General features: G+C 38.0%; 1 protein-coding gene across 1 annotated transcript in view; it reads right to left on the minus strand.

The window, feature by feature from the left end:
* STN1 (STN1 subunit of CST complex) overlaps window positions 1-16,499 on the minus strand; it is a 69,683-nt gene that overhangs the window by 26,387 nt on the left and 26,797 nt on the right. The window contains exons 4-5 of the mRNA XM_044662555.1: window positions 4,756-4,923; window positions 3,326-3,449 (exon numbers count right to left, since the gene is read on the minus strand). Coding sequence (XP_044518490.1) covers window positions 3,326-3,449; window positions 4,756-4,923 — 292 coding nt within the window. The remainder of the gene's footprint in view (window positions 1-3,325; window positions 3,450-4,755; window positions 4,924-16,499) is intronic.

Raw genomic sequence — 16,499 nt, forward strand, 5'->3', positions numbered from 1 at the left:
GGTGGAGCTGTGAACTGATCCAGCCATTCTGGCTGGCAATTTGGAATCATGCTCAAAGGGCTATAAAAGAATGCCTGTCCTTTGATCCAGCCATACCATTGCTGGGTTTGTACCCCAAAGAGATCATAGATAAACAGACATGTACGAAAATATTCATAGCTGCGCTTTTCGTGGTGGCAACAAACTGGAAAAGGAGGGTATGTCCTTCAATTGGGGAATGGCTGAACAAATTATGGTATATGCGGGTGATGGAATACTATTGTGCTAAAAGGAATAATAAACTGGAGGAATTCCATGTGAATTGGAAAGACCTCCAGGAACTGATGCAGAGCGAAAGGAGCAGAGCCAGAAGAACACTGTACACAGAGACTGACATACTGTGGTAAAATCGAATGTAATGGGCTTCTGTACCAGCAGCAATGCAATGACCCAGGACAGCTCTGAGGGATTTATGGTAAAGACGCTACCCACATTCAGAGGAAGGACTGCAGAAGAGGAAACATATAAGAAAAGCAATTGCTTGAACGCATGGGTCGGGGTGGACATGATTGAGGGTGTGGACTCGAAACTACCACACCAATGCAACTACCAGCAATTTGGAAATAGGTCTTGATCAAGGACACATGACAAAACTAATGGAAATGTGCGTCGGCCATGGGTGGGGGCAGTGCGGGGGGTGAAGGGGAAAGTAGGGGCATGAAGCATGTAACCATGTTAAAAATGATTAATAAATGTTTAAATTAAAAAAATGTAATTGGGAGATATTTAACAAAATAATAAAAAACAATTACATAGATAATATTGCATTTTTAAAGTAGGATAATATGTGGCCCTTAGAGATGTTCATGTATGGATGATGGCCTCCTCTATTTGTCTGACATTACTGTTCTAGGCAACTCTAAGATTATACATTTCAGAACAGTTACTGATTTGAATTGGTAGAAGGAATCTACTGATGGAGGCACTACCAAAGGCACCAAGGAAATCACAAGTAGTGGTAAAAAAATACATATATGTGTATGTGTGTATTTATGTGTGCTGTGTATACATATATGCTGTATTTACTTTTGTCTTTATTAGTAATAATAAAATGAATAAGTAATTTAAAAATAAGTATTTGAGCCAGTAGAGAAATTGTATAAGAAGGTTAATAATTTCTAATATAAAATTAATATAATCATCACTCTTGAACTGTAACATCCTTTCCACAGAAGCAATCTACATGGGGATGAAGTACAATGAGTGGCCAAAAACAAATATCAAGCTCCTAAAAAAAGCTTTCTGTCTGTATACATTGCTTCAACAACCTCCTTTCTTACATTTCTCAACCTCTCAAAATCTGGTTCCTCACTTCATCACTCATGGACATTCTCCAGAGTTACTGATAATCTCTACATTGCCAAACCAAAGGCCTTTTCTCATTCCCAAGTCTTTCCTACATGCTTTAAACTACTTAAAACTGCTGATCACTTTTTCTTCCTAAATTATCTCTTTTATCTGAGTTTTCATGGCCCTATTCTCTTCGGGTTTTTCTTCTTCCTGTCTGACTGTGATTCCTCAGTCTCTCTGGGTCATAAGCCTGAAGAGTGGATGTGTCCAAATACTCTGTCTTGTGCTCTCTTCTCTTTTTAGGCAATTTTATCCTTCTTCTTTCTAAGGTCTAGACCTGCACCACACACTGCCTTTTGGAAATTCAAACTGAATATCCAGTAGGCACCTCAAAATTAACAAGCTTTTCTCCAAAACCTATCCCTATTTCTTTCACAGGTATCATCATCTTTCTAATTGCTAAAGTTTATTATCTGAGAGTCAATCCCAACTCTTCACTCTCTCTCACCCTACACAGCCAATTAAATGCCAAACCTGGATTCCATACCACCTCTCATATCTGCCTCCTCTCCACTTACATGGTTATTGCCCTTATTCAGGCCAGCATCACTTCTCAACAGGGCAATGACAGAAGCCTCCTAATTGGTCTCCTCCTCTAATCCATCCTCCACGGTGCCAAAGCTATGTTTCTAAGCACTAGTCTGGCCCTAATACTCCTCTGTTCTTTAAATAAACTCCAATGGTTCCCAATTACCTCTAAGACTAAATACAAATTCTTTTGTTTGTCATTTGAAGCCTTTCAAAATTCAGCTTCAATCAACTTGTCCTGGTTGATAATGTGGTACTCCCCATCCCAAGGTCCAGTCAACCAGGCCTTATGGCTCTTTGTGACATACAATGTTGCATATTCCATCTCCACACTTTTACACAGATAGTTTCCAATGTTGGAAATGCTTTCCCTCTCCTCTCCACAAAAAACAGCTGAAAGAAGTCCTCCTACACTAGCTGATGCCTTTCCTCTTCTCCCAGGCTGCTCACTTTTCCCTGACAAAATTACTTGTATTTATATGTTTACATGCTGTTCCCCCCAACAGAAAGGTGCTGCATTGTGCCTTTGCCCTTGAGAACAGGAACTCCTTCATATTATCACAGATTTAGAGCTGTAGGAGCCCCCAGCAGAGTCCAATGGCACCAGCTCCACAGCAAGACCTCAGGTGTGCTGGTGCTCCCATAGCCAGCCCTGAGCCAGACTATGTGCAAGCCAGGGTCCCCCCAACTGCCTTCCTGCCTCCCTCCAGTCAGCCTGCAGTCAGACCTCAGCCTGCCAACCCTCTCTTAGCCACCTCTTCTATCCTTGGTTCTGAGGCCAAAAAGACCTCCTTCCTTTCCCTACTCCAGCTTATGTTCCTCTTGAAATTCCTTTCCTGAGTCCTCTGATTGGGAGCACTCTGTCTTTAGTTCAGATAAGAGGCAGGTCATCCAGATGCCACAAATCTCTTTAAAAGGACAGCAGGGCACCAAGTACCTTGTCTCCAACTCACTGCCTCAGAAACATAGGGTCAGAGATTCAGAAGTAGGGTCCTTTGCTTAAAAACCCAAAGGTTGTCTAAGGGTGTCAAAAAAGGAGTACCAGCTAGTGTTAAATTTCCACAGTTCCAAGGCCAAAAAAAAACTTAGAATTCTTCTAGGTACTAATGAATATAATTTTAAAAATCTTCTTATAACGGACATATTTTGTTTCCACACCCCCTTTATTTTTGCATATATTCCTTTTAAGAAAGATTTTAAAATAGAGGGGAAGAAAATAATTCAGTAAAAAGAATTCTTATATTCATCACGTCTTATGGCATATGTGCTATTCCACTCCATGGCCCCTCCCCTCTTAAGAGGTGGGCAAAGTACATTTTCTCAACTATTCTCTGATGTCAAGTCTATAATTACAAAGTTAAACTAATATTGTTATGTACACCTTAAATAATGACTAGCAACAACTTACCTTACTGTCTTTCCTTTTACTACTATATCCTTTGGGAAAGGCTGGTCATAAACTTTTCTATAGATATCTGGAAGCTCCAACATTCTTGCGATCTGAACATTCCATACTGGATCATCCACTTTATCTATCAGGAGATGGAAAAATGCCACAGCAATTACTCAGAAGCCTATTCTCCCCCTGTGGCAAAAGCACTACTTGATACAACAATAAATGAGGCCCTTAGGGGCTCTCCCCATGGATCACACTAGGGGATCATTGATGCTGAGGTACACTAAATGGTTCCCAAGTGCTCTCCAAGAGGGAATAAAACTCCTTTATTACCTAACTGCCTACCGGGGGAATGCTCTGGAATGGGGAAGAATATGATTGTCAATCAAACCCTTGCCAGCAGAGTTTTTTTCCCTCCCTCCTTTTCCTCCTCCCTCTCCTTCTTTCCTTCCACTGGGTCTCCCCAACTCTCCTAGGCTGGAATTGCAGGGGTTATTTAAAGGCCTGTTCTCACAGACTGGCACAACAGTTTCATCTTGTTCTATTTCCAACATAGGTCAGAGTTTCAACTTTTTCCATTTCTAGCCTGGGCCAGGCTCCTATTCTTTATACAACCTGGAGCATTTTAATAGTTATATTTCATGCATGACCAAAGCCAAACACCAAGACTAGAGGGTTGGCCTTGGAGTCAGAAAGGCCTAGATTCAGCTCTTGCCTCTGACCCACACTAGCTGTGGGATCACGGGCAAGGTTCTCAGTCTCTCAGCACCCCAGGAATGCTGATTAGAGGTTACTAATCTACACTGGTGGATGGAATTTCCACATTGAGAATTCTCTGAGGACGAATTCACAGATTGAGCTCTGTGAAAGATGTTTAGTAAGAGGGTAGACTCCTCTCAATGAATTGCTGAGATGGAGTTATGTCTATCACATAAGCCCCATTTCCCAGAAACCTCGGTATGACAAAAAGTAAGAATTGAAGTTGCTTTCACTTTTGATTAGTTAAAAGTCATGTGAATAATTAAGGTAATGAGGCACTGTAAACTGAACATTCTGATTAGGACTGTAACTCTCTAGTAACTGGCTGAAGGTGAACAAGGGTGGTGGGACAAGGATAAAAGGAGCCTGCCTGCTCCCTTACTTCATATTTGTTTGTAATATTGGCTCGAGGGGTACCCAGTGCTACATTAAGGCTAAGTTCAAGATTCTTTTGATTAGGTGGTCATTTCTCTTAAGCTTCCAACCTCAACAGTATCACCAAAATACAAGAAAAATGCAAATTCCTATCCGTCTACTATATCATCCTTAAAAATAAAATGAATAAATAATGTTCCTCTAGAAATTTTAAGTAAATTAAATTGTCAGTTTAAATTACAAGAATTTTTTTTCCTGAAAGAAGATTTTTTAAAACTTCTGGTTTAGCCAAAATAGGCACTGCTTACAGTAAGTGGTGGCATGGATCTCTCGCTGCTCTCTATAGACACGGATATATCCTCTCATTCGAACGATATCCCCAATTTCCAACTTTGTTTTCTTTTCTGTGGTTTCTTGTAATTTCCTAAGAAGTGAGGTTAAACTCTGTCCACCAGCCATACTGGAGGAAACTTTAGCTATAAGAAGAAAAAAAGACAAAACAATAATTTTCACCACATTCAAGGGGAAAAAAAAAATTAAATCCCAAACCAAAAAAACTCACACAATTATTTGACTACTGTTTTTTTTTGGGGGGGGAGGGCGAGGGGGAGATTACAATGAATCATTTATTCTATTTTCTGGTTTGTTGTCTGACTGAAGGAAATCCACTAAATTTTTCATGGTTTCATTTTTTTTTGTCTAAAAGAAAAAAAACACTTGCCATAATGGTTTTAAAAAAGGACTAGAGGAAACAGGGTCTCCAATCAGGTTTAATTCAACGAACACTTAAGAGCTCACTGTTTAAGGTTGTCCAAAATGACCACATGATCTTTAAGGAATCTCCAAATGGACTCTTTTCAAGATTCTTTTCCTAAAAGTACCTCAAAAGATACTAAATTAACTATAAATTGCTAACTTTCCCAGGGACTGAGTTCAAAGAAGACTATCAAAACCTTAAGTCTCTTTCCAATCACCCTAGCCTCTGGTTATTGAATCTATGTCACTCCCAGATACCTTAGACTCTGTCTACTGCATCTTTCCCCAAGTTTCAGTGAACTCTTAAGTTACTTAAGTCACTCTCCTCTTTTCCTAAAATGCATTTAATCACCCTCTTTTCTGTAGTTCAGTGGAAGTCCCAGGCCTGAGGTTCTTTTCTCTTCCTAAGATTATATACCAGAGCTAAGATTCTTTGTGGTTTTTCTCAATTCTGATCTCCTTATCCCAATTAGAGGCTTGTGATTATAACTGCTTTGGTAGCTCTGAATTTCTTTCAGGCTGACAGTAAGAAATCAAGATTCAAAAGCAAAAATGAAGTAATTTCAACTCTAAGAGACTTATATTCTTTTGGAAAGAGCACAATATGCATGTAATTCAAGAAGAAAAAGAGCAAGAACATTAACTAAGAACTGGTAAGATCAAGAAGACTTCCCAGGAGGCAATACCAGAAACCAGCCTTTGAAAAATCTGAGAAGAGATGAGAATAGAATGCATTTTGGCATTGGGAAGGCAAAATCAAAAGTCAGAAGAAGGAATGTGGAGTTCTAGGGGAAAACAAAGCAGTAGTCCAATTTAGCCCGAGAGTTTGTAAAGGAAATACATTATATGGGAAATGAGAAAAAATTCTTAAAAGACAAAAAACCTGATGAAATAAAATCACATGCACTTGATCAAAAATTCAGTACTAATATTCTTCAAACTATAGTGATTTCAACTGTTTGAAAAGTCTATCACTCTAAAGCCAAGAGGTCAATTTCCTTTTTTAAAACTATGTACTTTCTTGAGCTAACAAAAGAACTTTATTACATATAAAGGGCTTATGTCTTTTCTGGCCATCCAAAGGTCACTAGATGCAGCCAAAGATTTCTGCAAATCTTGAGGCTAGATTCTCACAATTAGCATCAAGCCAGGGGGGAGCTTGTTTTATTTTAATAGTTTAAGCATTGTAATGGCATGCCCTTGGAAGCAGGGGTTAAGAACTTTCCAGTAATATTCTGGACTCCCTTGGCATAGACTCCTTTCTTAGAATATTTTTTTTATTTTTAATGTTTTTTTTGTTTAAAATGGTTTTTTTTTAAATCCTTACCTTCTTTCACTGTTTCTTTCTATACCAGTGTTTTGTTTTTAATCAGTTCCTATAATCCCCTTCCCTGTTGTACTTCCCTTTCTCCCCCCTCCCTTCTTATTCCCCTCTTATTGTTCTTTAAAGCCATGGGGCGCTCCCCCCCAATCCCTCTCCCTCCCTAGTATTGCTTCCCTCCCCATCAGTCCCTTTGTTTCCCTTCTACTTCTCTATAGGACATGAATCAATTTTCTGCCCCTATGGATCTCATTGTTCTTCTCTAGGTTGATTTCAATGCACTTAAGTATTGAATATTTCCTCTCTCTAACCTCTTTACCCTTACAGTGTATTGTTATTTTTTCCTGTTGATCCCACGTGCTTCTTTATGGAATATAAATTTATTCCTTTTTGTTAGCTTTCTTATTTTTCTTATTATTACCTTCTTCCCCACCCCCCAGTTTTGTATATATTTATACCTACATACATACATACATATATACATACCTAAATACATATATATATTTATATATCTCTTGACATTTCATCCTATACAGTTTGTCCCTGGAAGAAAGGACAGGACTAGGAGAGAGAATCAAAATGTCTGGGAATGCACAGTTAATAATTATAACTCTGAATGTGAATGGGATGAACTCACCCATAAAACGGAAGCAAATAGCAGAGTGGATTAGAAACCAAAACCCAATCTTATGTTGTCTACAAGAAACACACATGAGACAGACAAACATACATAGAGTGAAAATGAGAGGATGGAGCAAAATCTTTTGGGCTTCAAATGAAAAAAAGAAGGGAGGGGTGGCTATCATGATCTCTGACAGAGCCAAAGTAAAAATAGATAAGGTTAAAAGAGATAGGAAGTGTTGTGTGCAGATGCACACAATAGAAGGTAACTACATCCTAATAAAAGGCAGTATAAATAATGAAGAAATATCAGTACTCAATATGTATGCACCAAACGGTATAGCTTCCAAATTTCTAAAGGAGAAGCTAGTGGAGCTCAAGGAGGAAATAGATAGCAAAACCATACTAGTGGGGGACCTCGACCTTCCCCTATCAGATCTAGATAAATCAAACCAAAAAATAAATAAGAAAGATATAAGAGAGGTGAATGAAACCCTAGAAAAATTAGAGTTAATAGATATATGGAGAAAAATAGAGACAAAAAGGAATACACTTTCTTTTCAGCAGCACATGGAACATTCACAAAGATAGACCATGTAATAGGGCACAGAAATATGGCAAACAAATGCAAAAAAGCAGAAATAATAAATGTAACCTTCTCAGATCATAATGCAATGAAAATAGTTATTAGTAAGAATACATGGAAAGGCAAACCAAAAACTAATTAGAAATTAAATAATATGATTCTCCAAAATAATTTAGTGAAAGAACAAATCACAGAAATAATTAATAATTTCATTGAAGACAATGATAATGATGCGACACATTACCCAAACCTATGGGATGCAGCCAAAGCAGTTCTAAGGGGAAAATTTATGTCACTGAGTGCATATATTAACAAATTAGGGAGGGCAGAGGTTAATGAATTGGGCATGCAAATTAAAAAACTAGAAAATGAACAAATTAAAAATCCTCAGATGAAAACTAAATTAAAAATACTAAAAATCAAAGGAGAAATTAATAAAATCGAAAGTAAAAGAACAATTGAATTAATAAATAAGACTAGAAGCTGGTATTTTGAAAAAACAAATAAAATAGACAAAATACTGGTTAATCTAATTTAAAAAAGGAAAGAAAACCAAATTAATAGTATCAAAGATGAAATGGGAGACCACACCTCTAATGAAAAGGAAATTAAGGCAATCATTAAAAACTATTTTGCCCAATTATATGGCAATAAATTTAGCAATCTAGGGTGATGTGGATGAATATTTGCAAAAATATAAATTGCCTAGATTAACAACAGAAGAAATAGAATACTTAAATAATCCAATATAGGAAAAAGAAATTGAGCAGGCCATTAAAAAACTCCCTAAGAAAAAAATCGCCAGGGCCTGATGGATTCACAAGTGAATTCTATCAAACATTCAAAAAACAATTAATCCCAATACTATATAAACTATTTAATATAATAAGCAAAGAAGGAGTCTTACCAAACTCCTTTTATGACACAAATATGGTACTGATTCCAAAGCCAGGTAGATCAAAAACAGAGAAAGAAAATTACAGACCAATCTCCTTAATGAACATAGATGCAAAAATCTTAAACAGAATACTAGCAAAAAGACTCCAGCAAGTGATCAAGAGGATTATTCATCATGATCAGGTGGGATTTATACCAGGAATGCAAGGATGGTTCAACATTAGGAAAACCATCCACGTAATTGACCATATCAACAAGCAAGCCAACAAAAACTACATGATTATCTCAATAGATGCTGAAAAAGCCTTTGACAAAATACATTTTTGTATTCCTACTGAATTCCTACTGAAAACACTAGAAAGTATAGGAATAGAAGGTCCTTTCCTAAAAATAATAAACAGTATATATCTTAAACCATCAACAAACATAATATGCAATGGGGATAAATTAGAAGCGTTTCCAATAAGATCAGGTGTGAAACAAGGATGCCCATTATCACCTCTATTATTTAACACTGTACTAGAAACACTAGTAGTGGCAATTAGAGAAGAAAAAAAAATTGAAGGTATCAAAATAGGCAATGAGGAGACTAAGCTATCACTCTTTGCAGATGATATGATGGTCTACTTAAAAATTCCTAGAGAATCAACTAAGAAGCTTGTAGAAATAATCAACAACTTTAGCAAAGTTGCAGGATACAAAATAAATGCACATAAATCATCAGCATTTCTATATATTTCCAACACATCACAACAGCAAGAGGTAGAAAGAGAAACACCATTTAAAATCACCCTAGACAATATAAAATACTTAGGAATCTATCTACCAAAAAAACCGCAGGAATTATACGAACATAACTACAAAACACTTTCCAAACAAGTAAAACTAGATCAAAACAATTGGAAAAACATTGAGTGATCATGGGTAGGACGAGCTAACATAATAAAAATGACCATTCTACCCAAGTTAATTTACTTATTTAGTGCCATACCTATCAAACTACCAAAAACCTTTTTTACTGCATTAGAAAAAAATATAACAAAGTTTATTTGGAAGAACAAAAGATCAAGAATATCAAGGGAAATAATGAAAAAAAAAACGTGAAGGAAGGTGGCTTAGCAGTACCAGATATTAAACTATACTATAAAGCAGCAGTCATCAAAACAATATGGTACTGGCTAATAGACAGAAGGGAGGATCAGTAGAAAAGACTTGGGGTAAGTGACGTCAACAAAACAGTGTATGATAAACCCAAAGAGCCCAACTTTGGGGACAAAAATCCACTATTTGACAAAAACTGCTGGGAAATTTGGAAAACAAAATGGGAGAGATTAGGTTTAGATCAACATCTCACACCCTACACCAAGATAAATTCAGAATGGGTAAATGACTTGAATATAAAGAGAGAAACTATAAAAAAATTAAGTCAACACAGAATAGTATTCTTGCCAGATCTCAGGGAAAGGAAAGATTTTAAAACCAAGCAAGAGTTAGAGAAAATTACAAAATGTAAAATAATTTTGATTATATTAAATTAAAAAGCTTTTGTACAAACAAAAACAATGCAAACAAAATCAGAAGGGAAACAACAAATTAGGAAAAAAATCTTTATAACAAAAAACTCTGACAGGGGTCTAATTACTCAAATATACAAAGAGTTAAATCAATTGTATAAAAAATCGAGCCATTCCCCAATTGATAAATGGGCAAGGGACATGTATAGGCAATTTTCAGATAAAGAAATCAAAAGTATCAATAAGTACATGAGAAAGTGTTTTAAATCTCTAATAATTAGAGAAATGCAAATCAAAACAACTCTGAGGTACCACTTCACACCTAGCAGATTGGCTAAAATGATAGCAGGGGAGAGTAATGAATGTTGGAGGGGATGTGGCAAAAAAATGGAAAGCAAGGGTATGCCCTTCAATTGAGGAATGGCTGAACAAATTGTGGTATATGCTGGTGATGGAATACTATTGTGCTCAAAGGAATAATAAACTGGAGGAATTCCATGTGCACTGGAAAGACCTCCAGGAATTGATGCAGAGTGAAAGGAGCAGAGCCAGAAGAACATTGTACACAGAGACTGATACACTGTGGTAAAATCGAATGTAATGGACTTCTGAACTGGCAGCAATGCAATGACCCAAGACAATTCTAAGGGATTGATTTATGGTAAAGAAAGCTACCCACATTCAGAGGAAGAACTACAGGAGAGGAAACACAGAAGAAAAACAAATGCTTGAACACTTGGGTTGATGAGGACATGATTGGGGATGTAGACCTGAAATGACCACACCAATGTAACTATCAATAATATGTAAATAAGTCTTGACTGAGCACACATGTTAAAACCAGTGGAAATTCGAGTTAGCCCCGGGGGGGGGGGTGAGGAGGGAGGCCATGGGGTTGAGGGGGTGAAGGGTAAAGTAAAAACATGAATTATGTAACCATAGAAAATTTTTCTAAAAATTAAAAATTAAAAAAAAAAATCCTTACCTTAAGTCTTAGAATCAATACATGTATTGGTTCCTAGGCAGAAGACTGGTAAGGACTAGGCAAGGAGTCACTTAACAGTGAATTGCCTAGGATCACACAACTAGTAGGTATCTGAGGTCAGAGGAATAATGTTTTTAAAAGCATAAAATATGGGGCAGCTGGGTGGCTCAGTGGATTGAGAGCCAAGGCTAGAGACAGGAGGTCCTAGGTTCAAATCTGGCCTCAGACACTTCCTAGCTATGTGACCCTGGTCAAGTCACTTAGCCCCCATTGCCTACCCTTACCACTCTTCTGCCTTGAAGCCAATACACAGTATTGACTCCAAGACGAAAGGTAAGGGTTTAAAAAAAAAGCATAAAATATATAGGATTGCAAAGGCAACTAGCAAGCAAGTCCAGTCAGCAAGCACTTAATAAGCCCCTACTAGGAGTTGGACACTAAGGACAGGGACTATAAAGGAAGTCAAACAAAAAGAAAAAACCAGGCCCTGCTCTCAAGGAATGCACAATGTAATAGAAGAGAGAGTGTGGGGAGCCTTTAAGATGGTGGACTCCTCTCACTAAGGTACAAAGAAAGGAGGTAAGAAGTTGGGCCATCCCAAGCCCCCAAACCACCTCAGAGACCAGTACAGATAAACTAATCCAGAAAAGGCTATGGGATATGCAGATAGATAGAAATGAAACACTAGGCTAATTGGGTTTGTAAATTGGCATTCCTAGCTAGCTAATAGGAATGATAAGATTGCAACTCTCAAGTAATCAGCCCCAAAGAGGGATGTCTTTGCACCAGGGACCAAGATAAAAAGGAGCCTTGGGGCCTCCACTCTTGTTCTTGCTTGCTGGTTGTAACACTGGTAACACAGGCTCCTACAGCCTTTGACATACTGATGCCAAGTTCAAGATTCTTTTGAGTAGGTGGTTGTTCCTCTCAGAGAGCACGTAGACAGCCATGTTCGATGGAGATATTCATTTACAGGACAAATCAGGGGCATTTGGATTAAGAAGAATTGGGAAAGGCTTCCTGTAGAAGGTGGAACTTTGCTCAAGACGTGAAGGAAGCTGGGGAAGCTAGGAAGCGGACAGAAGGACGGAAAGAATTGCAGGCATAGGGAATGGCCAGCGATGAAGTGCCGTGTTGGGAAAAAAGCAAGGGGGCTGGTGCCGTTGGATCACAAAGTACACAGAGGAAAGTGAGGTGAAGGACAGGGTCAGGTTATGAAGGACTTTAAAGACTAAACAGAGAATTTTATATTTCCTTCTGGAAGGATAAGGGAGCCACTAGAATTTATTAATGGGGGGATGGGCCAACCTAAACTTTGGAAGATCCATTTCCTAGCTAAGTAGAGGAGGACGAGGAGACCAGCCAGCAAGTTACTGAAATAAGTTTGGATGCGGGAGGCAAGAGCAAGTAGGACACAAGGCCCAGCCAAGAGGAACGCTGACATGTAAAGATACGCTATTATAGCTCCATGTCGGCTCAAGGAGAGAAGATTCAAACAAAGAAGAAACTGCATCCAGAGGGCCAGGGAAATCAGATTCAGTGGTCTCAGTCCGGGGAGAGCTCGACCCAGACAGAGGGCCAGGGATGCCGGACCCAGAAGGCACCACTTCCTTCCCCTCTAGCTGTGAGGCTTATCAAGGCCAGCCTGGACCATCCGCAAACTGAGGCCTGGGACCAAAGGCTAGCACTTCTGCATGAGCATGTAAAATTGGCCATAGGTAACTATAAAAGTAATGGTGTTCCCCAGCCAGTTCCCAGCAAATTAATAATGCTTCAAGAGTAATAAGAAAGGAAGTCACACACATAGCCAGAGGATATCTATTTATAGAACATGTATGGACTCTGTATATATCTGCAACACATGATGTCATTTATATATGACCTAGAGGTGTGAGTTACATTATGCTTTTTTGCTATATTATGTAAGCTATGCTATATGTTCTCTTAATATATATGCACACATCATGTTTCTGGACACAATCTAAGTGTTGGGTTACTGTATCAATTAAGCAACAAGATTATAAACACCCACTAGATAAATGTCAGCGACCATGAAGAGGACTGAAGATGCAAAAAAAGAAACATTCCCTACACTCAGGAAGCTTACATTCCAATGAGAGAGACAACAAGAAGAGATAAAGTACAGGTATTCCTTCCACATTTCAACTTTCCCCTTTGCAGTTTTGATATATTGCAGGTTGGCATAAGAAATTAAATGAGAATTTTGGGGGAGTTTTGTGGAAGCTGCAGATGACACTCAAAGGCCAGCAGATGACATAGAAAAAGTTTAAAAACTCAAAAATGCACAAAACGTATATAATATCAACATATTTTATATTTTAATACTATAATGTACACAGTAAAGACCCCATAAAACAAAAAGAAAATATTCAGACTTGTTCTCTGACACAAAGGGAGAGCCAAAAAATTTTACACAGTGTTTCCACATCAAGATGGGACCCTGCCCCTAATCCCCATGATGTGGAAGGGATACCTGTATATGGAAAATAAACACATTTATATTTATTTTAAATATTTATATTAAATGTAAATTAATATATAAATATTTATAATAAATATCAAATACTATGCCATTCTTTTTATGAGAAACCATATGGCATATTTGCATATGATTTATGTATTTCATCTAATTGTTATCTGACCTATTGCTCTACATGCTAAGTATTCTGCATGTATGTGTGCTCGCACTTGCTTGTATGACATTCTAACATGGTTCGCATGTGCTGTGCATTTAGATTATTGCCTGTGATCACCGTAGGTGGGCACTCGGCATCTCTCACCAGATTACTGCAGTGGTCTCTGCCACTTACTCCAAGGCATCCATCACATTGCTGCCAAAGCAATTTTTCTAAGGCACAGATCTGACCATGTTACCCTTGAGCTCCTTATTAAAGTGGAGGAAAGTCAGAGCATATCAATCAACCAGTCAGTAAGCATTTATTAAAGTCTGGTGCCTGCTATGTGCCAGGAGCTGCACTGGTGACACAGAGACAAGAGTGACAGTCCCTGCCCACAAGGGGACCCATAGTCAATCTTGTTGAGTGGGGGATCAGAGATGACAACAATAAATAAACCTCTAGGCAAATTCAGGATACCAAATTCAAAAAATACCAAAAAAATACAACTTTAGAGGGAAAGGCAGCAAAACTTGGGGGAATCAGGAAATGTTTCATGTAGAAAGTCACGCTTGAGATTACTCTTGAAAGAAACAAGGAACTCCAAGAGACTGAGGGGAGAAGGGAGTTCCAATAACTGAACACACAGTGCAAAGACATCATGCAGAGAGATGGATGGCTGTGTAGGAGAAACAGAGAAAAGGCCAGTTTCTCTAGAAGGCACTGCCGGGGAGGGGAAGCTAGCTTGGAACCAGTTTGTAAAGGGCTTCAAACCCCCAACAGAGGAGTTTATGGATTATCCTAGCAACAACAGGAAGCTGCTGGAGTTGGTCCAGACACATCTCTACTTAGAAACAATCTGGCAGTAGGTGAGGAAGGAAAAAAATGAGAAGTCATCTGAAGCAGGGATACTAGATGGGAAGCCAGTGATCTAGGCAAGAGGTAATGAGGGTCTCAACTCCAGTATAGGTACCCCCAAATGAAGGGGCTTTAAGGGGCGGGCAGAGGAAGGGATGTGGGAACCAACCATGGGGTTGCAGGCAAGGTTCGTTCCCATGACTTTTTTGGAAAACTCAACATAGCCAAAAGTTCCCAACCACTTCTTATGAATAACTGAGGTAACCCCTTCTCATTGTGTTGGGGAGACAAAAGGTTAATTACAAGGCACAGAAACTGCAGGAAGGAAAATCCTCTCATATTTTGCTTAAGATACAAGGAGAATGTAAAAGTATTGTGGGGCAACTAGGTGGCTCAGTGGATGGAGAGCCAAGCCTGAGACAGGAGTTCAAATCTGAACTCAAACAATTCCAAGCTATGTGATCTTGAGCAAGTCACTGAACCCCGAGGGCCTAGCCTTTACAGCTCTTTTGCATTGGAACCACTATTTAATATAAATTCTAAGGGTTTTTTCAAAAGGGAAAGAAAGAAAAAAAAAGAAAAGGTACTGGATTCATATTGAAATCTGTATGTTGGGAGAAGGCTTTTAAGATGGTGTGAGATTATTTTCTGTTTCCTTTTTCTCACTGCTCTCTTTGCACTTCTATTTTAACTATGTTTATTTTGTTATATGTTATTTTATGTTTATATTACATATATAATCTTTTGTTATCTTACTACCATGATGTGTATACTGGTGGTAAGATTCCAGTGTTCAGAAATAAAAGAATTGGTCAGTCAAAACCAGTTACAGGAACATGTAACTTGTGAAATGTTACTTGTATAACACTGAGATGTTATACCTGAAAAAGAAGTGTGTCCAATATAGTAAATATTAAACTGTAAATATATCCAATTTTTCCTCCTCCTGGCTAACATTCATAGATATGTTTTCAGTTGTGATTAATGTTACTCATTTCAAGTTAATGGCACTGTAGCTTACCAACAGTATTTTAATATACTCTTGATAACAAAATAGGGAAAACTAGGAGGGCATCCATCAGTTGGGGAATGACTGAACTAACTTTGGCATATAAAAACTACTGGGCAAATAGCAAAGAAATGGCAAAAGGGACAGTTCCAGAGAAACCTGGGAAAATCTGTATGAACAGAATGAACTGAACAGAACCTGGAGAACAATTTATCATATTATTAAATAACAATAACTATTAATAATGACACTAATAAAAAAACTTTGAAAGATTAAGCAATGATCAACCATAATTTCAGGGGTCTAACAAGAAATCAAACCACCCAACTCCTAACAGAGGCAACAGATTCAGAATGAAGAATAAAATATCTTATTTTTATACATGGTCAATGTGGAAATTTGTTTTGCTTGACTATAAATATTTGTTACAATAGTTTTTTCTCTGACTCCTCATCACCATCACACTATGAGGGTAGGAAGGAGAGAAAATTGATATTTGATCATTAAGAAAATTAAATTAAATTAAATTAAATTATAAAAATAAACGTTTGTTGTCTAACGTGGTATTATGAGAAAAAGTACCATGTGTAGAGTTCATAGTCATGGGTCTATAGCTCTGCTCCTTTAGTATCCTTATATAAAATAAAAGCACAGCAGGCTTGGCTGAGTCAGGAAAGGGAAGGAATGGCCGGCTGTAGGAAAACAACTGAATCCAGAGGTCAGGGATTGTCCCAGTGCTTTATGCGGGGTTATGAAGGGAGCCAGATAAGGGGCAGGAAACTGGGGTATCTTAGATCAAATTGGATCACTTTTGGTGGGAAGAATGCATGCAGTGAGAATGAGTGGAAGGCCCAGGGCAGCTGCAGCCT

This window comes from Gracilinanus agilis, chromosome 2, assembly GCF_016433145.1.
Source record: "Gracilinanus agilis isolate LMUSP501 chromosome 2, AgileGrace, whole genome shotgun sequence".
NCBI classification, from domain to species: Eukaryota; Metazoa; Chordata; class Mammalia; order Didelphimorphia; family Didelphidae; genus Gracilinanus; species Gracilinanus agilis.